Source organism: Scyliorhinus torazame, chromosome 1 (genome assembly GCF_047496885.1).
Source record: "Scyliorhinus torazame isolate Kashiwa2021f chromosome 1, sScyTor2.1, whole genome shotgun sequence".
Taxonomy (NCBI): Eukaryota; Metazoa; Chordata; class Chondrichthyes; order Carcharhiniformes; family Scyliorhinidae; genus Scyliorhinus; species Scyliorhinus torazame.
Genome location: NC_092707.1, coordinates 209,652,170 through 209,676,284, shown reverse-complemented (window position 1 = coordinate 209,676,284; position 24,115 = coordinate 209,652,170). Strand labels below are relative to the sequence as shown.

General features: G+C 47.4%; 1 protein-coding gene across 8 annotated transcripts in view; it reads right to left on the bottom strand.

Annotated features, from left to right (window-relative positions):
• Positions 1-24,115, bottom strand: part of LOC140418616 (adhesion G protein-coupled receptor B2-like) — a 1,340,408-nt gene that overhangs the window by 30,145 nt on the left and 1,286,148 nt on the right. For all 8 annotated transcript variants that reach the window (XM_072502156.1, XM_072502149.1, XM_072502159.1 and 5 more), the window contains one exon: positions 22,591-22,626. In XM_072502156.1, the coding sequence (XP_072358257.1) occupies positions 22,591-22,626 (36 nt within the window). The remainder of the gene's footprint in view (positions 1-22,590; positions 22,627-24,115) is intronic.

Genomic DNA, 24,115 nt, shown 5'->3' with positions numbered 1-24,115 from the left:
ATTTCTCATGTCCCCAGTTTCTATCCCTCACAGGCTGAAACTGGTGTCGGAAACCAAGCTTTGATTTATGAACTAATTCATAATCATCTGCCATTTCTGCTGCTAACCTTGCAGTTTTAACCCTCTGCTCTTCCACACGAGTTCTCACTACATCAGGAATTGAATTTTTAAACTCCTCCAAAAGTATAATTTCTCTGAGAGCTTCATACATTTGGTCTATTTTCAAAGCCCTTATCCATCTATCAAAATTACTCTGTTTGAGCCTTTCAAACACCATGTATGTTTGACCAAATTCTTTCTTTAACTTTCTAAACCTTTGTCTGTAGGCTTCAGGCACTAGTTCATATGCATCTAAGATGGATTTTTTCACCTCCTCATACGTCCCAGATACCTCCTCCGGTAGTGATGCAAATACTTCACTAGCCCTACCTACCATCTTTGTTTGAATCAGTAATACCCACATGTCCTGTGGCCATTTCATTTGTTTAGCTACCTTCTCAAATGAAATGAAAAAGGCTTCTACCTCCTTCTCATCAAACCGTGGCAATGCTTGGACATATTTAAATAGATTCCCACCGAGCCTTTGACGTTGGCGCTCTTTCTCTCTGTCATCCAACTGTACGTTTCCCTTTACGTCTGCCAATTTTAACTGACTGGCATGTTTCATGGCCATTTTCGGAAGTTCAAACTCTCTCTTTATCTTTTTCCCTGATCTGTATTTCCCTTTCTCTTTCTTTTTGTTCTGCTAGGGCTATTCTTTCTTTCCTCCTTTCTTCTCTCTCCTTTTCTTTTTCCTCTCTCTCTCTTTCTTTTTCCTTGCTATCTCTTTTTCCGCTCTCACTTTCGTATTCAAGCTGCTATAATTCTTTCGCATGTTCCATTTATTTAATTTGCAACTGAAATTTTGCTGTTTCCAATGAGTCAAACTGTATCTCAGGCAACTTTAAATGCTTAGCCACCGTCATAATTACCTCACCTTTTCGCATTTTGTCAGGTAATGTTAACTGCAATGTTTTTGCCAAATCTAACAGTCTGCTTTTAGTCTCTGTCCGTAAGGTACTGCGCGTGACCATCTGCACTCCCAAAATCATCAGAGCCTCTGAAAGAGCCATTGTCCACAACACACTCCCTACTTAAACTAGAATACCACACCTGAAAACCAACCACACACAATATGTTCACCCCTCACTGTCTTTAAGTTCACTAAGCCAATCCAATAGATAGACTTTTATCCCAGACGAGCCCCCAATTTGTTGTGGGCCATGATTTAGAGAACCCCAAAGTGTATCATGGAGTTCACCTGACCCACAACGTTTAATAGATTGTGGTATGGGGAGCACACGGCCCACTCTACAGGTGTGGGACAGCAGAAATGGAAAAGTACTTTTTTAAAAGCAAAACAATGTTTATTCTATGAACTCAAGTTAACCTATTTAAAACATATAGTGAACATCTTAGCAACCATTAATTCAAATACAACCCCCAAAGACTACAACACTAAGTAATCCTTTAAGCTTTCCTTTTAACATCCATACGACTTAAAAATACCTTTAACAGAAGCACATTAGCTTTACATTCACTACTGAGAACATTTATAATTCTGAATTCCCAAATGATCAAGAGATAGTCTTTTGATGGCAGAGAGAACAGCAGTTCACCTGCTTGGTATGGCTTCAGCTCCAACACTGAAAATGAAACTAAAACACATCCTGCAGCCTGCTTAAAAACAAAAATTAAAAGCTGACAGACAGCCCAGCTCCACCCACTCTCTGACATCACTGCAGTAATAAACACCCATTACTTAAAGGTACTCTCACTACAGATATCTATATATACACTCATTTATAGACACCCATTTCTTAAAGGTACTCTCACATGACAATATCTTAGTCCTCCTTTACTGAATTCTAAATCCTTCTAATCTTCAAGTTTGCCATTCTTTATGGTGAGATTATTAGCCTCTTGCTTTAATCTACTATTAGGCGAGATTTACCGGTTGTTCACGCCGGCGGGAAATTCCGGTCCCACACCGGCACATCGGATTCCCGGTGGCAAGTGGTGCTGTCACCGAGAAATCCCATTGACAACTGCGACGTCAGTAGATCCCACTGGTGGGCCGCCTCCGCAGCCGGAAAACATGCGCTGGGGTAGTCAGTAAATTTCGCCAAATATCTCTGGGGCGGGGTTCTCCGACCCCCCGCCGGGCCAGAGAATCGCCGGGGGGCAGCGTGAATCCCGCCCCGACGTAGGCTGACAAAATCCCCGGCGCCGTTTGTTTGGCGGGGCGGGAATCGCGTCGCGCCTGTCGGGGGCTGTTGGCGATGGGCCGAGTGGCCGCCCGTTTTTGGCCTGTCCCACTGGCGTAAATTACACAAGGTTCTTACTGGCGGGACCTGGCTCTGCGGGCGGCCTGTGGAGTCCTCGGGGGGGATCTGGCTCCGGGTGGGGGGGGGCCCCCACGGTATCCTGGCCCGCAGTCGGGGCCCACCGATCTGCGGGCGGGCCTGTGCCGTGGGGGCACTCTTTCCCTCTGCGCCGGCTGCTGTAAAGCTCCGCCATGGCTGTCGCAGAGAAGAAACCCCTGGCGCATGCGAAGGAATCACGCCAGCAGTTCTTGGAAAATGCTGGCGCTCCTGCGCATGCGCCAATTTGCGCCAGCCGGTGGAGGCCCTTTGGCACCGGTTGGCACAGCGCCAAACACGCCAGCGACGGCCTAGCCCCCGAAGATAGGGAGGATTCCGCACCTTCCGGGCAGCCCGACGCCGGAATGGTTCACGCCACTCTTTGGCGGCCGGATACCGGAGAATCCCACCCGTGATTCTTCCTCGCCTCCCCATATGAATCAAGAGTGTATCCTGAGAATGTGGCCATCATTTCTATCAGCTCTTTTTGCTATGCTGCTTTGACAAGTCTTTCCACAGGTTGGTGATTCAAAGTCAGTCGAGTTGTATTTGTCTGAAGAGCATGTTCAATGGAGCCTTCTCCAGTTGATCACCAATTTCAAAGAGCACAATTTTATTAAGGATACTTTACGATCAAGTTAGGAGAGGTTAACTTTGTCCCACTCCTGGGTTGGTATCATCCTGAGAAGATGTAAAAAAACAACTAAAAATGTGTCTCTCTTCCATATTCTCTCATTTAAATACTGTTTTTAATAATAATAATCTTTATTATTATCACAAGTAGGCTTACATTAACACTGCAATGAAGTTACCCCCAGTCGCCACACTCCGGCGCCTGTTCGGGTACATTGAGGGAGAATTCCGAATGTCCAAACTACCTTACAGCACGCCTTTTGGGACTTGTGGGAGAAACCGGAGCACCCAGAGGAAATCCATGCAGTCAAGGAGAGAACGCGCAGATTCCACACAGACAGCGACCCAAGCCGGGAATTGAACCTGGGACCCTGACGCTGTGAAGCAACAGTGCTAACCACAAATATGGATGATATTGTTGGGCTGATAAAATGGCTACAGCTGATGACATGATGATACTTGTGGAAGATTCACAAGAATGAGTCCATGGATGAAGAATTGGAGATTATGTGACTGTTTTCCTTGGCGAATAGAAGGCTGAATGGAGATCCTGAGGGGTATGGATCGGGTAAATAGTGAAAAACTGTTTCCACTCAAGATCTAGAGGGCAGGGTAAATGTTCTGACCCAGAATCTGGAACAAACGTCCTGAGAGGGTGGTGGAGGCAGGTTCAATCGAGGTATTCAAAAAAGAATTGGCTTGCTATCTGGAAAAAAAAGAAATGCACGGTTGCAGGGATAAGGCAGAGGAAGTAGGCAGAATGCGCTTTCAGAGAGCGAGTGCTCAGTGGACCGAATGGACTTTTTCTGCATTTTAAAGATTGTGATTCTGAGAGGCTCTGATAGACAAAGGCTAACTCATCATCCCCCTGAAACGTGACACTTCTTTGCATTGTATGACCATTCCAGCCAAGCCAACACAAAAGTTGAGTTAATGTAACATCTGCCCCAGCAAGCTCTGGAAAAGGAAGAGCTCTCATCTCCAATGTTGTGCTAATGGTTCCACAGTTATCCACTCAAAATACAATGGGATGGTTTGACCCAAAACCACACTGTCACATGACTGGGATTTGAGCTGTATGAATTGCTCTAATTTACAGCTTTTGGATTCTGTCTTCAGTTGCTGTCTAACCTTAGAACCTCCATTCACCTGAGGAAGGAGCTGTGCTCCCGAAGCTAGTGATTCGAAACAAACCTGTTGGACTTTAACTTGGTGTTGCAAGACCTCTTACTGTGCCCACCCCAGTCCAACGGCGGCATCTCCACATCATAACCTTAGAAGAGAAACAGGACTGCAGGCTAGAAGCCTGCTTCTGACCTCTCGCAAAGTTTGCCACCTTCCATCAGCAGTAGCAGAACCAGAACACTGTCCAGGTTGAAACTGCCTGGTCCCCATCTACACTGTTTCTACTAGAACCTCTGAACATCTATACCAGTACCTACAAGACTATATCATCATGATGTCCCATCATGCAAGTCATCTCTATTGGAAAAGCGGATTACCCAGCATCCATCTTCAATGACCGACTCTGTGAAATAATTCTCTTTCTGTTCTCTATCCCATGTTTATTGTATAAACGATGCCACATTGCAACGCTCCTCTCGAGTTTGAGTACATGCAAATACACTATAACCCTTTTAGTTAATTCTAACTCAGGTTTGTTGTGGGGTTGTTAATCGAGAATTGGGATCACACCAAAACTTGGATGGGGGGGGTGGTGTTGGTAAAATACGCTACCACATATAAAGGGGGAAATCAAAAATGAAAAACACCTTTCTGTTTACGAATGGATGATGAGAGGCGCAATCAGACCTGTTTTAAATAAAACCCCTCCTCTCCGTAACAGCTGCTTATAATAGAGTTTGGGTATATCCATAGAATTCCTACAGTGCAGAAGGAGGCCATTCGGCCCAAAGAGTCTGCACCCACCCTCTGAAAGAGCACCTTACCTAGGCCACTCCCCCACCTACCTAGGCCCCGTAAACCACACCTAACTTGCACATCTTTGGACTGTGGGAGGAAACCAGAGCACAATCCACACAGACACAGGGAGAACGGCAAACTCCACAGTCACCCAAGGTCGGAATCGAACCTGGGTCCGTGGCGCTGTGAGGTAGCAGTGCTAACTACTGTGCCATTGTCCCGCCCATTTTGCCACCATGCCGCCCAGGAAATAAGCCAGCCAGGTTCCTTAAGTTAACGAGCAAACAGTTAGTATTATTGCTAAAACTAATTCTGGCAAAGGTACAGAAAATAACAAGTAAAAATTAAAGTCAGTAAAAAAAATCATTCAAGGTTTGTCCAGATGCGTGTTTGCAACTGTTGGGTCACTTACCAAAGGAGCTGGTGGTACTTGGGTGACTCATTAGAGCTGTCATGGTTAGATGCTTCTCTTACCTCCTTGATAAATTCAGTGATGTTGATTTAAAATTATGCTTTCTGGTTTTTCTTGGTTTTCAGTAATGAGACTTTCTAGTGGGTTTTCTAATCACAAATAGCTAAGCTTTGATGAGAGAGATCTCAGAAAAAGAGAAACAGGATAAGACTGTTGCCCCTTCTAGCTCTATGGCAGTCTATTTCGGTCTATTAGTTCAAATCCGGTATATTTTATAGCCAGGAGCTGATCATGTGATCTCTCTCTGTTTTCAATCTGGGTTTTATCTTAAACACAGTCACTGAGAGTTCCACAGACCCTGGATCTCCATAAAGCAGCTTGTGTCCAAACACAACATAGTAGCTGCTGTAGGCCGCTCTCTGTTGCACAGCAAAAGTTTTTTTCAAAACAAACTGTGAGCTGGATTTTCTGTCCCGCCGCGCCAGATCTCTGGTTCGGCACACCGGTGGAATGCTCCGTTTTGCTGGCTGGGGAGTTTCCCATTGTGGGGCAGCCCCACGCCATCAGGAAACCCCTGGTGGGATGTTTGGGGCCCGGGGAGGGGGGGTGCGCTGTGGCGGGGGTTGTTGTGCGGGGATGGGTGCACCCATACGACCGGTGTCATTGTGTAGAGCCAAGGGCCGAGGTGGGTGGTCAGTGGGTGCACAGCAAGATGGCCACCGTAATGGCGATCAGTGCCTGGGCACCACCCCAGTCCTGTGGGGGGTGTACCCCGGTTGCTCGGCCTGTTCCCCCACCCTTCCCTCACCTGCCCTGGCAGGCATCAAACCGGCGCCTACCGCAATTTTGGCATCGTAAGCTATTCTCCATCCAATCACGTTTTGCGTTTTTGGCGTTGGCAAGCGTAGAATCCCGCCCAGGAATTATTCATTCATGGGAAATGGGTGGCGTTGGCTGGGCCAGCATTTATTGCCCATTCCTGAGGGAATTTAAGAGTCAACCACATTGTTGTGGATGTGGGGTTACATGTAGACCAGACCAGGTAAGGAAGACAGATGTCTTTTTTCTAAAACACGTTAGTGAACCAGATGGCTTTTTACGACACTCAACAATGGTTTCATGGTCATCATGAGACATTTAATTCCAGATTTTATGAATTCAAATTTCACCATCTGCTATGGTGGGATTCGGACCCAGGTCTCACAGCATTTTCTTGGTTCTCTGGATTACTAGGTCAGCAGTATTACCACTACCCTGTTATAAGATAGCCAGATATGTAGTGTTGACAAAGAATATAAAAATAAGGGGCAGGATTCTCCGTTCCCCGCCGGTTCGGAGAATCGCCGGGGGGGGGGGGGCGGCATGAATCCCGCCCTGCTGCTCCGACGCCGGCCGCCGAATTCTCCGGCGCCGGTTTCCGGGCGGGGGTGGGGATCGTGCCGTGCCAGTCGGGGGCCGTTGGCAGCGCCCCCCCGGCAATTCTCCGGGCCCCGACGGGCCAAGCGGCCGTCCGTTTTCGGCCAGTCCCGCCAGCGTGAGATGGACATGATCTATCCCGGCGGGACCTGGCTTGGAGTGCAGTTAGCGGGGTCCTTGGGGGGGGGGGGGGGGGATACGGCCCCGGGGGAGGGGGGGCACGGTGGCCTGGCCCGCGATCGGGGCCCTCCGATCTGCGGGCGGGCCTGTGCCATGGGGGCACTCTTTCCCTCCACGCCGGCGTGGAGAAGAAACCCCCTGTGCATGCGCAGGAAACACGCCAGCGGTTTTGCGCATGCGCCAGAACACGGTGGCAGTCCTGCGCATGCCCCAACTCGCGCCGGCCTGCGGAGGCCCTTCGCCGCTGATTGGCGCGGCGCCAGCCTCTCCAGCGCCGGCCTAGCCCCCGGAAGTGCGGTGGATTCTGCAACTTCCGGGCGGCCCGACGCCTGAGTGGTTCACGCCGCTCTTGACGCTGGTACGGGCCGCCCCGCCAATTGCGGGAGAATCCTGCCCAAGGAGTTTGAATCAGAACAGCTTCTACCCCGCTGTCACCAGACTCCTAAATGACCCTCTTATGGACTGACCTCATTAACACTACACCGATGCCGGGGCTTATGTAGTTACATTGTATACCTTGTGTTGCCCTATTATGTATTTTCTTTTATTCCCTTTTCGTCCCATGTATTTATTGATGTGTTGAGCTGCTCGCAGAAAAATACTTTTCATTGTACCTCGGTACACGTGACAATAAACAAATCCAATCCAATGAAACCTACTTGTGACAATAAGCGATTTTCATTTCATTTTGTTTTTTCATTTGTGGTCTCAATTACTCAGCGCTGACCCTAATACAGATTTGCTAAGGCCAGCTATAGGAAAATCATTTGTCTGGAGGTTCTAGCAAGTGGTCTTAGCAACTTTATTAAGTTTTTTTCAAGGTTGCTGCTGCCTACAGGGCATATTGGGAAAAATTAAAAACCTTCCTCTCAGACCAATAGGAAAGCAAATTATGTTTTGGACACCATAATATGTTATTGGCATAGAACTCATATTAATTCAATAAAATTACAGATTAAACAGGCCAACCAGTCCGTACAGGCGTTCACTCTCCACTTGAACTCCTGTCAACTTTCTTGATCTAATTATGAGCATAACCATCCTTATCCTTCATATGTTTATCTAACATCCCCTATAAATTCATCTATACTATTCACTGGGTTGGCAGTTCCTTATTTTCAACACTTTATGGGTAAAAAAGTTTCTTCTGAATTCCCTATTTGATTTCTTGGTGACTATCGTTGTGCTGGATTCAAGTTAGTGTCTGCAGGCTTTGGAGGTTCACCCAAGATGTAGAGCTTTATTTGGAAGAAGTTAACACTACAGGCTGCAATGTTAGACTGCCTGTTTGCCCACGCAAACGGCTGATGATATTATCTCCAATGACATCACGGAATCATTCTCTTAAAATGCCCCTGTTCTTTTGGGGGTCGTTTTGTGGGTTTGAAGGAGCTGGGAGCGAAGTATGGGCTGGTGCAGGGGGAAATATTTAGATACATGTAGGTTCGAGACTTTGCCAGAAAGGAGATACAGAGCTTCCCAGTGGAGCCGGCTTCCACATTGCTGGAGGAGGTGCTGACGACAGGGGGACCGGAGAAGGGGGTAGTATCGGCGGTTTACGGGGCTATTTTGGAGGTGGAGAAGACGCCGCAAGAAGGGATCAAGGCAAATGGGAGGAAGAGTTGGGAGAGGGTATGGAAGAGGGGTTCTGGTGTGAGGTGCTCCGGAGGGTGAACGCCTCCACCTCGTGTGCGAGGTTGGGGCTGATACAGCTGAACGTGGGGTATAGAGTGCATTTTACAAGGGCGAGGATGAGCCGGCTCTTTGAGGGGGTAGAAGATGTATGTGAACGCTGTGGGGGGGGGGGGGGCCGCAAACCACGTTCATATGTTTTGGTCCTGTCCAAAGCTGGAGGATTACTGGAAGGATGTGTTTAGGGTAATCTTTAAAGTGGTGCACGTGAAACTGGACCTGGGCCCTCGGGAGGCCATATTCGGGGCGTCGGACCAGCCGGGGTTGGAAACGGGCGCAGAGGCAGATATTGTAGCCTTCACCTCGTTGATCGCCCGAAGGCGGATCCTGTTAGGGTGGAGATCAACCTCTCCACCCTGTGCCCTAGCTTGGCGAGGGGACCTGCTGGAATTCTTGACGCTTGAAAAGGTCAAATTTGAACTGAGGGGAAGGATGGAGGGATTGTACAATTCATGGGTGTTATTCATGATGCCCTTTCGAGAATTGGATCATATCGAACATTAGGGGGGTTGGGGGCTGGGAGAGTTGGGGGGAGGGGGGACTGTATGTGTCAATGGTGACTATGGGTGATTTCTGATTCCTCTGTCATTTGTTTATGTTAACATGCGGGCTAATGTTTGGGCGTTTGGTGGGAGGATGGGATCATTGTTATTGATATGGGGGTTGGCATTACATTTGTTCCTGATTATTGTTTATTGTTGGGTGTAAATTTGGGAGAAAATGTGAAAAAGGAGAATGGAAAAAATGCCCCTGTTCAGTGATAAGGCTGCTTGTGAGGAAGCACTAAAAACACTTTGAATTATCGCCATGTCCTCCCCCTTTAAATCAAAGGTCTCTGACACAATAAACAATATTGGATTGGATTGGATTGGATTTGTTTATTGTCACTGTGCCGCGGTACAGTGAAAAGAATCTTTCTGCGAGCAGCTCAACAGATCATTAAGCACATGGGAAGAAAAGGGAATAAAAGAAAATACATAATAGGGCAACACAAGGTATACAATGTAACTACATAAGCACCGGCATCGGATGAAGCATACAGGGTGTAGTGTTAATAAGGTCAGTCCAAAAGAGGGTCATTTAGGAGTCTGGTAACAGCGGGGAAGAAGCTGTTTTTGAGTCTGTTCGTGCGTGTTCTAAGACTTCTGTATCTCCTGCCCGATAGAAGAAGTTGGAAGAGTGAGTAAGCCGGATGGGAGGGGCTTTTGATTATGCTGCCCGCTTTCCCCAGGCAGCAGGAGGTGTAGATGGAGTCAATGGATGGGAGGCAGGTTCGTGTGATGGACTGGGTGGTGTTCACAACTCTCTGAAGTTTCTTGCGGTCCTGGGCCGAGCAGTTGCCATACCAGACTGTGATGCAGCCAGATAGGATGCTTTCTATGGTGCATCTGTAAAAGTTGGGAAGGGTTAATGTGGACATGCCGAATTTCCTTAGTTTCCTGAGGACGTACAGGCGCTGTTGTGCTTTCTTGGTGGTAGTGTAGACGTGGGTGGACCAGGACAGATTTTTGGCGATGTGCACCCCTAGGAATTTGAAACTGCTAACCATCGCCACCTCGGCCCCGTTGATGCTGATAGGGATGTGTACAGTACTTTGCTTCCTGAAGTCAATGACCAGCTCTTTAGTTTTGCTGGTATTGAGGGAGAGATTGTTGTTGCTGCACTACTCCACTAGGTTCTCTATCTCCCTCCTGTATTCTGACTCGTCGTTATTCGAGATCCGGCCCACTATGGTCGTATCGTCAGCAAACTTGTGGATGGAGTTGGAAGCAAATTTTGCCACACAGTCATGTGTGTACAGGGAGTAGAGTAGGGGGCTAAGAACGCAGCCTTGCGGGGCCCCGGTGTTGAGGACTATTGTGGAGGGGGTGTTGTTGTTCATTCTTACTGATTGTTGTCTGTTGGTCAGAAAATCGAGGATCCAGTTGCAGAGTGGGGAGCCAAGTCCTAGCTTTTGGAGCTTTGATATGAGCTTGGCTGGGGTTATGGTGTTGAAGGAGGAGCTGTAGTCAATAAATAGGAGTCTGATGTAGGAGTCCTTGTTGTTGAGATATTCTTGGGATGAGTGTAGGGGCAGGGAAATGGGGTCTGATGTGGGCCGGTTGCGACGTTATGCGAATTGCAGTGGATCAAGGTGTTCTGGGAGTATGGAGGTGATGCGCTTCATGATCAACCTCTCGAAGCACTTCATTATGACTGAAGTCAGGGCCACCGGACGGTAGTCATTGAGGCACATTGCCTGGTTCTTCTTTGGCACCGGTATAATGGTGGTCTTCTTGAAGCAGGTGCGGACCTCGGAGTGGAGTAGGGACAGGTTAAAGATGTCCGCGAGTACCTCTGCCAGCTGGTCCGCGCAGACTCTGTGTGCACGACCAGGGATCCCGTCTGGGACCGTCGCCTTCCGAGGGTTCACTTTCAGGAAGGCCGATCTGACTCCGGAAGCTGTGATGGTGGGTATGGGTGAGTTATGGGCTGCTGGGGCACTCGACAGCGGATTGTTGGTTACCTGCTCGAACCGAGCATAGAATGCATTGAGTTCATCGGGGAGGGGTGCGCTGCTGCCCGAGTTACAGCTCGGCTTCGCTTTGTAGCCCGTTATGTTGTTTAGTCCTTGCCACAATCGCAGAGAGTCTATCTGTGACTCCAGCTTGGTTTGATATTCTCTCTTGGCATTCCGGATGGCTTTGCGTAGGTCGTACCTGGATTTCTTGTATAGGTCAGGGTCGTCTGACTTGAATGCCTCAAATCTGTCCTTCAGTAGAGAGTCAATCTCGTGATTGAGCCATGGTTTCCGTTTGGGGAATGTACGTACTGCTTTCTTTGGCACGCAGCCGTCCACACATTTGCTGATGAAGTCTGTGACGGTGGTGGCATACTCATTTAAGTTGGTCGCTGAGTTCTTAAATATGGACCAGTCCACTGCCTCTAAGCAGCCACGTAAGAGCTCTTCTGTTTCCTCGGACCAGCACTGCACAACCTTCTTAGCTGGATTCTCCCGCTTGAGTTTCTGCTTGTATGCCGGGAGAAGGAGCACCGTCTGATTTCCCAAAGTGAGGTCGAGGGATGGAACGGCAGGCGCCCTTGATTTTTGAGTAGCAGTTGTCAAGAGTGTTGTCGCCCCTGGTGGGACAGGAGATGTGCTGGTGGAATTTTGGCAGTACACTCTTGAGGTTGGCCTTGTTGAAGTCTCTGGCCATGATGAACAAGGCCTCCGGATGTTCTGTTTCGTAGTTGTTTATAACTGTGTACAGTTCGTCCAGGGCCTTCCTCACTTCTGCCTGGGGTGGGATGTAGACCGCTGTGATAATGGCTGAAGTGAACTCACGTGGAAGATAGTATGGGCGGCACTTCACGGTCAGGTATTCCAGGTCCGGGGAGCATTAGGTCGCCAGGGTCGCCACATCCAAGCACCAGGAAGAGTTGATGAGGAGGCAAATAATATTAACAATCAATTAGCAACATGAACAATCAATCAACAACAGTCAATGGGCGTGATTCTCCAGTAAAAATTCCAAGTGCTGTAGCGAGCGGGAATTGCCACTTGTTTCCTGGCGCTTGGCCCAACGTGGCTGGCAACACTATTCAACATTAATTGGTCCACTAAACAAGGCCTCACAGGTTCTCGCCCCGAATGCTGGCTTGCCGGGATCACGCTTGCTAACAACGTAGAGCACCACTTATGCTGCACTTGCTCAGCAACCCCATCCAGTTCGCAACAATGGTGCCGAGGAGACCAGCCCCAAGATTCAGCAATGCTGAGCTGGGAAGGCTCCTAGACATGGTGGAGGCCAAGTACCCCTGTTCCCCCGGGGTTCCCGGAGGGTGAGCCACAGGGCAGCAGTCCGCTCGGGCAGTGTGACCAGGAGGATTGGCCTCCAATGTCGGAAGGAGGTCAGGGCGGCACGGTAACATAGTGGTTAGCACTGTTGCTTCACAGCTCCAGGGTCCCAGGTTTGATTCCCGGCTTGGGTCACTGTCTTTTCAGAGTCTGTACGTTCTCCCAGTGTCTGCGTGGGTTTCCACCGGGTGATCCGGTTTCCTCCCACAGGCCAAAGATGTGCAGTTTAGGTGGATTGGCCATGCTAAATTGTCCTTAGTCACCTGATGAAGGGGCCATGCTCCGAAAAATCGTGATTCCAAATAAACCTGTTGGACTTTAACCTGGTGTTGTACTGGGATATCACCCAGTACCAGGCTGACCTTGATCCGTGGACTTTTACGACAGAAAAACCGATTCCGCTACCGTTGAGGAGCTATCACCAGTGCCGTGTGGAACACAATCGATTGCAATGAAAAATCGTATGGGATTGGACGAGTCCGTGATCGATACTTGGGAGGCTGACAAGCTGCAGCTGCACATACACATTATACTTCCTACACACACTTATCCCAGCCAAAAAGCACAAGTGAATCACGCCGTTGAGAACTCGGCCCATCGGAGGTGGAGAATCGCGGAGGCACCAGAAAATACCGGGTCGGGCCCGCTAATGATATGAAAACAGTGTCTACTGTACGTGCATTCCGGAATGCATTGACGCTGCTGTCGCGGTGCTGGAGCATTGTGAATTGGCGTCAAATTGGCGTCTGCCGCGATTTAGGCATGGGAACCGATTTTCCGCCCAATTGCTTTTCCCGATTTCGGCATCAGCTAACGGAGAATCCCACCCAATGTTTTATTTTGTTCTCCCACCATATCTCCTGATCCTGCTGCTTTTTGTTGACAATTTATTTTGTCTTCGATAGTTTTAGAACATTAAATATTGTGCGTAATTAATGTTTAACCATTAGCAACAGTGGAGAAACTTGGGTTGCTGAGCGCGCAGTATTCCTGTACTGTGCAGGAATGGGTTCAAACATTTTGAGAATGAAACTTGATCCCTGGTTACTTTTAACGAGTGTTCCATTGTGTGTACAAAACGTTCTGCCAGCCTATTTGTGGCAGGGTGATGAGTGATCGGATGTGTTGAATTCTGTTCTCCTTCAAGTCGTTTATGAACTCGAGATATGGGGCTGGATTCGCCGCTGGCGGGATGCTCCATTTTGCCGGCAGCCTGGGGGTTTCCCGACAGAGTGGGGCAGCCCCACAATGGGAAACCCCATTGACTGGCCGGCGTTAACAGAGCATTCCGCCGGCAGGGTGAAATAGAAATTTGGCTGGGTGGGGCGGAGAATCCAGCCCTGGAGCTGTGGTCCTTTATCGCTCACCAGTTGTTCAGGGTAACCAATCTGTTTAAAATAGCACCAAATCTCTCAATTGTTTTCTCCAATGAAGTTGACTTCATGGTAGCAACTTCAGGCCACTTCAAGTGAATATCAACTAGAATCAGAAATATGCGTTCTTCCAACTGTCCGGCCGTAACCACCCTGTTACTAGGCCTCTTCTGGTCACTCCCAAGGGTACAATTGGGTTAAAGGTGGCAGGTTCCACACCTTTGCACAAGACATTTTCCTCGATTTCAACATCTATCCCCGGCCACCAAAAATAGCTCCCGGCTATCTCCTTCACCCTTATAATACCACAGTGATCTCTGTGAAATTGGTTTAATACATGTTTTCATGCTAATGGTGGATGATGACTCTCATTCCCCAGAGGAGACATCATGCCTGTATGCATAACTCAAGACTTTGGGTGAAATATAGTTTGAACTCAGGGTTTGCTCCTGAACTCTTGCCTTGAAGCGCCATGTCCATAACCTCTTGACAGTACTGGATCATTTCTGGTATGCTTCTTCACCTGTCCTGCGATAACAGGAGTGTATTCTATTTGCTCGAAGTAATCCATGAACTGCTTATCCATGAATTGTTTGGTAAGGGTAGTCGGGAGGGTCCATCTGCATTTCCATAGAACACAGAACAGTACAGCACAGAACAGGCCCTTTGGCCCTTGATGTTGTGCCGAGCTTTGTCCGAAACCAAGATCAAGCTATCCCACTCCCTGTCATTCTGGTATGCTCCATGTGCCTATCCAATAACCGCTTGAAAGTTCCGAAAGTGTCTGACTCCGCTATCACAGCAGGCAGTCCATTCCACACTCTGGGTAAAGAACCTACCTCGGGCATCCCTCCTATATCTCCCACCCCGAACCTTATAGTTATGCCCCCTTGTAACAGCTACATTCACCCGAGGAAATAGTCTCTGAACGTCCACTCTATCTATCCCCCTCATCACCTTATAAACCTCTATTAAGTCGCCTCTCATCCTCCTTCGCTCCAATGAGAAAAGCCCTAGCTCCCTCAACCTTTCCTCATAAGCCCTATACTCCAAACCAGGCAGCATCCGGGTAAATCTCCTTTGCATCCTTTCCACTGCTTCCACATCCTTCCTATAATGAGGTGACCAGAACTGCACACAATACTCCAAATGTGGTCTCACCAGGGTCCTGTAGCGTTGCAGCATAACCCCACGGCTCTTAAACTCAAGCCCCCTGTTAATAAACGCTAACACACTATAGGCCTTCTTCACGGCTTTATTCACTTGAGTGGCAACCTTCAGAGATCTGTGGACATGAACCCCAAGATCTCTCTGTTCCTCCACATTCCTCAGAACCCTGCCGTTGGCCCTGTAATCCGCATTCAAATTTGTCCTACCAAAATGAATCACCTCGCACTTATCAGGGTTAAACTCCATCTGCCATTTTTCGGCCCAGCTCTGCATCCTATCAATGTCTCTTTGCAGCCTACAACAGCTCTCCACCTCATCCACTACTCCATCAATCTTAGTGTCATCAGCAAATTTACTGACCCACCCTTCAGCCCTCTCCTCCAAGTCATTTATAAAAATCACAAATAGCAGAGGACCCAGCACTGATCCCTGTGGTACACCGCTGGTAACTGGTCTCCAGTCTGAAAATTTTCCATCAACCACCCTCTGTCTTCTATGTGACAGACAGTTACTTATCCAATTGGTCAAATTTCCCTCTATCCCACACCTCCTTACTTTCTTCATGAGCTGACCATGGGGAACCTTATCAAACGCCTTACTGAAATCCATGTATACGACATCAACTGCTCTACCTTCATCTACACTCTTAGTTATCTCCTCAAATAATTCAATCAAATTTGTGAGGCAAGACTTACCCTTCACGAATCTGTGTTGACTATCCCGGATTAAGCTGCATTTTTCCAAATGGTCATTAATCCTATCCCTCAGGACCCTTTCCATTAACTTACCGACCACCGAAGTAAGACTAACCGGCCTATAATTACGAGGGACATTCCTATTCCCTTTCTTGAACAGAGGAACAACATTCGCCACTCTCCAGTCCTCTGGCACTATCCCGATGGAGAGTGAGGACCCAAAGATCAAAGCCAAAGGCTGTGTAATCTCATCCCTTGCCTCCCAAAGAATCCTAGGATATATTCCATCTGGCCCAGGGGACTTGTCGACCCGCAGGTTTTTCAAAATTGCTAATACATCTTCCCTCAGAACATCTACCTCCGCCAGCCTACCCGCCTGTATCACATTCTCATCCACAAAAACATAGCCCCTCTCCTCGGTGAACACTGAAGAAAAGTATTCATTCAACGCCTCTCCTATTTCTTCTGACTCCATGCACAAGTTCCCACTGCTGTCCTTGACCGGCCCTACTCTCACCCCGGTCATTCTTTTATTTCTCACATAAGAGTAAAAAGCCTTGGGGTTTTCCTTGATCCGACCCGCCAAGGACTTCTCATGCCCCCTCCTAGCTCTCCTCAGCCCTTTTTTCAGCTCATTCCTTGCTACCTTGTAACCCTCAAGTGACCCTAATGAACCTTGTTTTCTTATCCTTACATACTCTTCCTTTTTCCTCTTGACAAGACATTCAACCTCTTTTGTGAACCATGGTTCCCTCAGACGGCCATTTCCTCCCTGCCTGACAGGGACATGCCTATCAAGGCATGAGCTGAAAAAAGGGCTTAGGAGAGCTAGGAGGGGGCATGAGAAGTCCTTGGCGGGTCGGATCAAGGAAAACCCCAAGGCTTTTTACTCTTATGTGAGAAATAAAAGAATGACCGGGGTGAGAGTAGGGCCTATCAAGGACACGCACCAAGCTCCACTTTTCATTTGTGCCTTTCCCTGACAGTTTCTGTTCCCATCTTATGCTCCCTAATTCTTGCCTAATCGTATCATAATTACTCCTCCCCCAATTATAAACCTTGCCCTGCCGTATGGCCCTCTCCCTCTCCATTGCAATAGTGAAAGACACCGAATTGTGGTCACTATCTCCAAAGTGCTCTCCCACAAACAAATCTAACACTTGGCCCGGTTCATTACCCAGTACCAAATCCAATGTGGCCCCACATCTTGACGGCCTATCCACATATTTGACTGACGATACTTAGAAAATTCAGTTTGTGCTGACAGTGTATGTGTGTGTTGATAAGAGCAATGTCCACCTTTGCATTCTGCTCATTGCCAGTGACGGAATCCCGGTATGAGGTCCAAAAATCACTGTTAATGGACGATGGTCCGTTAAAGTGAATTTCGGCCCATTCAAGAATTGGTAGAACCGTTTTATTCCCAAAATGATTCCTAAGAGTTCTTTCTCTATCTGCACATAATTTATTTTGGCTTTATTCAAGGTACTTCTCACATCCTTTTGGTACCACATGGATGCTTTTTCGATTCAGCTTGCAATTTGTGGCAATTCCTGCTTGTTTTATGTGGCTCTAGCTTCCTGCAACTTTTGCCTGGAAGTTTCTTTTTCCAACAAACACATGCAATGTGGCCCTTTTTGTCACAATTTCTGCACATGATGGGTGTCATTCTCCGACCCCCCCCCGCCGGGTCGGAGAATGGCCATTGGCCGCGTGAATCCCGCCCCTGCCCCTGCCGAAGTCTCCGGTACCGGAGATTGGGCGGGGGCGGGAATCGGGCCACGCCGGTTGGCGGGACCCTCCGCTGGATTCTCCGGCCCGGATGGGCTGAAGTCCCGCCCAGAAATTGCCTGTCCCGCCGGCGTAAATCAAACCTGGTATTTACCGGCGGGACCAGGCGGCGTGGGCGGGCTCCGGGGTCCTGGGGAGGGGGCGCGGGGCGATCTGACCCCGGGGGGTGCCCCCACGGTGGCCTGGCCCGCGATCAGGGCCCACCGATCCGCGGGCGGGCCTGTGCCATGGGGGCACTATTTCCCTTCCGCCTCCGCCAAGGCCTCCACCATGGCGGAGGCGGAAGAGACTCTCCCCACTGCGCATGCGCGGGAAACTGACAGCGGCCGCTGACGCTCCCGCGCATGTGCCGGGAAACTGACAGCGGCCCGCTGACGCTCCCGCGCATGCGCCGCAATTCCGCGCCAGCTGGCGGGGCAATAAACGCCATTTCCGCCAGCTGGCGGGGCGGAAATCCCTCCGGCGCCGGCCTAGCCCCTCAATGTTGGGGCTAGGCCGGCAAAGATGCGGAGCATTCCGCACCTTTGGGCCGGCGCGATGCCCGTCTGATTGGCGCCGTCTTTGGCGCCAGTTGGCGGACATCGCGCCGTTGGGGGAGAATTTTGTCCAATGTCTTTGCACCAACAATCTGCTGCTAAGTTCCCGGTTTTTGCACACTCATGGCAAGTGGGAGTCTGTGTAGCACTCGAGTTTCAGCCGAAATCTTGTGAATTTGTGTGTTTGAACTAAACTGTAAACTGTTGAGCTTCTTTGGCTACTAATTCCATGGATGCAGCAACTTCCAAAGCTTTCTTTAAGGTCAGGTTGCTTTTGGCTAACAACCGCTTTTGAATAGATTTGCTCCTTAAACCACAGACTGATCTATCTCTGATGGTATCATTTAACACAATCCCGAATTCAGTGTTCAGCCATTTTTTTCAGGGCAGCTACAAACTGTGTAATCATTGAACCTTCTTCTTGGTTATGCTTATGAAAACTAAACCTTTCTGTGAAGACAAAATGTTCTGATGAATAGTGCGCTGCAAAATTTCTATTTCTTTGTGCGCTTTTGTGCCTGGCTTTTCCGGCTGTATCAGGTTCCTAAGGAGGTTAAATGTTTTCCCCCCATTATGCTCAGAATGTTGAGACTTTTATTTTGCTGCTTCGTGTTAGCTTGAACAAAATAGTTGAATCTTTCTGTACACAAGTTCCATTGCTCTGTATTCTCATGAAATGGTCCCACGGCAACTAAAAACCTCCGCAATTTTTCTCTATGGAAGCTTGCTTCCTTTTTCCCCAAAACAAGGCACAACGTGAGCTCAGCCTGTTTCGTTTTGTGTTTTACAACACCCCCAGCTCTAAAATTTGTTGTTGCAGAGTAATTACTTCTCAGGCAGGGCTCTCCAAGGTTGCTTCCTTTGGATTTTTTTGTTCCTCCGGTGGCTGCAACCCCTGTTTGGATCCCCCGCCACCAGCTTTCATGTAGCAACAATTTCAACTATGTGTTATTTCTTCAGGTGCCTACAAATGCTGTTCAACCTTTTGGGTGTCTACAAATGCTGTTTGCCTACCTTGTCGGCAGTTTTTATGTGATAGATTTTAGATAGAGTCTGCAGGCCTTGGAGGTTAAACCAAAACATTGAGCTTTATTTAGAAGATATTAACACGACAGGCTGCGATGTTAGACTGCCTATTTGCCTGCGTAAACAGCGTTCAAATGCTCTCTTAAAGTGCCTCTGTTCTGCTAAAAGGCTGCTTGTGAGGAAACACTAAAAATACTAAGAATACACAACAATCGTGTTCTGATGGTCTTATGTTCTGTTCTTTTATTAACCATATTAAGGGATGTGGGCCAAAGGCAGGTATATGGAGTTAGGTCACAGATCAGTCATGATCACATTAAATGGCGGGACAGGTTCGAGGGGCTAAATGGCCAATGCTGTTCCTATATTCCTTCTTTCTCACAAGCTGAAACACTCAGCACTTGTTTAATCTATCATACATTTCAGAATCTTAAAGACCTCTATTAGGCCACCCCTCTGCCTTCCTTTTCAAGAAAAGCACACAGCTTCCCTGATAGACATAACATTGAAATTCTGGTATCATCGCTAAAAATCATTTTTGCAATCTTGCCAGTACCTCTATATCCTTTCATAATATGTCAACCATAACTGTGTGGGATACTCCAAGTGTTGCCTCAGAAAGGTTCATACAAATTTAGCTTAATGTCACAATCTTTAAATTCAAAGGAGACACATAGCGCAATCCTGAACTTACTTTTGTTGGAGAAACAATTATTCTTTGCCTCCCAATTCTATGCCATATTAGCTTTGTCCTTTTGGTGGGTTAAGAAAGCCTTGGATGCAAAAAACCCATGCACCTCTTCTGAGTCCAGGTCCCCATTTTGTGGACCACTGTAAATTTATTTTCCTCTTTGTACACTACTTTCATGTGCCGGTGTGGGTCTTGGAAGCCCTAACAAATTATACCTCCTTAGAGGAGTCATTGACCACTGCGGGAAGTCTGCTGAAGAGTCAGCAACATTCTGAAGGTTAAGTGCAAAATGTTGCCACACCTTCAAATATCACTCTTGATGCGTTGGGTGTTCTGGATCCGTGGAACACATACAGGTCACCAACGCTTGAAATTGTGCAATACTATTTTATTGAATCATTAACTGTTTAAACATACTCAGACTGTGGGTTTACACGATACTAGCTTTAACTAAAGACCTTTGCCTTGTCCTAACCAGTCGATGCACTCAGTACATGGTGAATGTCTGTGTTACAGGCTGTGAGCTCTGTCCTCCTAGCAAGCTGCAACTCGAATGAGCGGGAACTCTGATGCCTCCTGTCTTTATAGTGCGTGTGCTCTAACTGGTAATTGGCTGTGGTGTTGTGTGTGTTGATTGGTCCCACTGTGTGTCCATCAGTGTGTGTCTGCACCATGATATACTGGTGTATATTATGACAACTCTTAGATGTTGCATTGTAATCTAATTGTGTTTTTAGAGCAGTGAGTCATCATAGGATTCAGTTCTGCAAAGGTAAGTTGGCTGTTATTGACCTTCATACTTTAAGTGTTGATATACATTGCATTACTTTTCCTACTGGAGAAAGTGCCTTGATGCCTTCAAAAATGTAGAAAATGTGTTTGGAAATCCTCCATGGCATGTTTAAAACTGGAATTACAAAGTAGAGACATCGCTAGAAACAAAATCCTGGCTTGTGAGAAGTTATAAAATAAATTCTAAGCACCTGGCTCTTCCCTTGATTGACAGGAAATCTGTTTTGAAATGCAGAAGACACCATCTATGCTTTCTATTTTAGCCTTTGGATTGGAAGCTAATAACTTGATAGCTATGGTTATTTTAAAGACTTGGCTGAATTCCAAAATCCTATGCTCTGTTGACAAAGTTGTTCAGGGAAATGACTGTTAATTTTATGAGGTTGGATTGTCACAGATTCCTTTAAACTACTTTTAAAAGAATTCCCGTTGTTTTGCATTGCTCCTGAGGACTATACATAGTTGATACTAGGTGAGTGACTCTAGAACATACATGGGGGCATGGGAATCTCTGGTATCATGGAAGGGGCATGGGGGATGAGGGAACATAGGGAATCTGAGGTGGTGGCACAGTGGCATACAGTCAGGAGGGAGTTGCCCTTGGAGTCCTCAACATGGACTCAGGACCCCATAAGACTCATGGTATCAGGTTAAACATGAGCAAAAAAACATATCACGTACCAAATCTCCCTATCCATCAGTTGCTGAATCAGTACTCCTCCATGTTCAACACCATTTGGAGGAAGCACTGAGGGTGGAGAGGGCACAGAACATGCTCTGGGTGAGTGGCTTCAACATCCATCATCAAGAGTGCCTTGGTAGCACCACTATTGACAGTGTCCTAAAGGACACAGCTGTTAGGCTGGGTCTGTGGCAGGTGGGGATGGACCAATAAGAGAGAAAAACATACTCGATGCTCATAAATTTGCCTGCATCTGTCCATGACGGTATCAGTCGGAGAGACCCATAGTCCTTCTGGAGTGGAAGTCCCATCTTCACAATGAGTAAGACCTCAATCGTGTTGTGAAGCATTGCCACTTTGCTAAATGGGATAGCTTTTGAACAGATCAAGTAGCTCAAGACTGGTCACCCATGAGACACGACAGGCCATCAACAACAGCAGCACTGTACCATAGTCTGGAACCTCATGGCCTGCCATAACTCCACCCTAGTATTAAGCCAGGGGATCAATCCTGCTTTAATGAAGAGTGCACGGGGGCATGCCTGGAGTAGGTCAGGCATACTAAAAATCAGGGTCTGGACACAAGGAGCGACCCCGTCAACCAGAGAGTCAGCAGAGAATGCTTCCTCGGTGACTCTGACAGGCCTGCTGCTATTTAAGGCTCAAATGAGTGTTGCTTGACAACATGTGTGACTTTAATGCACATATGGAAGGATGTCCCACCTTGGAATGCTGACGGCCAATCAAGCACAGTGCTCCAGTGGCCAGGAGACACACTGCAGAGCCTTGCCTGGGATAAAGTGGAGGTAATTGGTGTGAAGGTAAGTGTCAGGGGTCCCAGGGAGAATAGGGTAGACGATAGGCGGGTTGCAGGGGGCTGGGGGGGGGGGGGGGGGGGGGAGGGGCAAGTTGGTAATTTGGAGATAGACAGGGACTAGGAGGTCAGGAGGTATCCAGAAGCAAACAGGAAGTTAACTCATAACTTGGGTGTGCATATCTACATAGTTATGTGTTACCAATAAACAGTTAACGTTCAACCATAAAAGACTCAGAACCTCTCCGAGAGGCCTACTGAACATATAAGGTGTAGCACATAAAATCACTGGACTTTGAGATAAAAAATGCTATTAAGTTTCATAGACCCAACAGACGTTCGTAAGAGATTTAAACTGTGCCCTGTTTTTTGACACCACGTGAAGCTCTTGAATAACTGTGAGCTGTGAATCTCTGATCATCGGTGATACCGAATTTGACTTCTCTATTCTGTGCAGTCTTATTGCCAAACAAGTAGTAACATCATTATTTTACTAATTGTGGTTAATTTATGATAATTCGTACCTCAAAATCAAGATCGGAGTACCTCAATCTTTTCCTCTGTGAAAGTAACAAAGAAATAAAATTAGTTAACACAAAGTTTTTGGAAAGGTATTACTGAATTTATTAATTACATTCTCCCTCCCATTAAGTCTCCTCAGGTTTCCTTGCACAATGCATCAATTCCAAGGCAGCACACAGACGACCCACGACCACTGGAATGTGGATAAGGGCAAATGCTTGAAGCCTGTTCAGCAACTGCTCCTGTTGGTACAGGTAAAGTCGAGAAGCTCTCTGCGCAGTCAATCGTCTCACAACAGAGCAATAGTGTGCACCAACAGATTTTAAAAGTATTGAATGCAGCAATGCATTTTGCCTTCCTTCTCCTTGCTTCATAATGAATGTACCTCCTCACAAGATTTGTTTGCAACAGGGTTCGGAGTCGCAACCTTCTGAAGAATATACCTCAGCTCACCACCATGAGTTCACCTGGTGATATTCTGAGCTTTCAGGCAGCACGGTAGCACAAGTGAATAGCACTGTGGTTTCACAATGCCAGGGTCCCAGGTTCGATTCCCTGCTGGGTCACTGGCTGTGTGGAGTCTGCACGTTCTCCCAGTGTCTGCGTGGGCTTCCTCCGGGTGCTCCGGTTTCCTCAAACAGTCCAAAGACATGCAGGTTTGGTGGATTGGCCATGATAAATTGCCCTTAGTGACCAAAAAGGTTAGGAGGGGTTATTGGGTTACGGGGATAGGGTGGAAGTGAGGGCTTAAGTGGGTCGGTGCAGAATCGATGGGCCGAATGGCCTCCTTCTGCACTGTATGTTCTATGTTCTTTGTCACCGACAGCACAGTAGACGTTGTCTCAAGCGGGAGGATGGAATACAAGGTGGGAGTGATATCACAGCTGTACAGAATCTCTGTTGAGATGAGAGGTTGGGAGAGGGGGAACCAAAATAACATCAACCAGAACAACTAAAACTGATTTACTGCAATATGCAAATTTGACAATAAATTATCTGAGAATCATGAAGCAATTAGGTTACATGAAGACCTAATGACAATACAAATCTTACCGTGTCCCTTCCCTCAACAGAACATGTCCATATACTCAATTGTTTCCTAATCACCTGCCATATTCCAGGCTTCCTCCATCCCACCCCCAATTTCTGTAGCTCTGCCTTTCCCACTTGTACTTCTAGGTACAGAAAAGAAACAGAAAACTGAAGACTGACGAACAGGAACATGAGGAATGATACAGAGAGAAGGAAGCAACAGTGAAGGATGGGAAAAATATAAAAGATAGGGAAAGAAAGATAAAAACAGACAGAGAGAAGAGAGCTAAATATTGGCAATTTAGTTGCCATAAAAGATATAACTGATTTTCTGCTACATTTTCCTGTGATTTCTATAACATTCTTACCATGACTAATCAATCATTTTACAAAACTTTATCATGACATAATTGTAGCCTGACTATTTATGCTATAACAACTGTAACAATTGGAGTTGTCAGTTTTCTAAGCAAATATTCAAATTGGTCAACATTT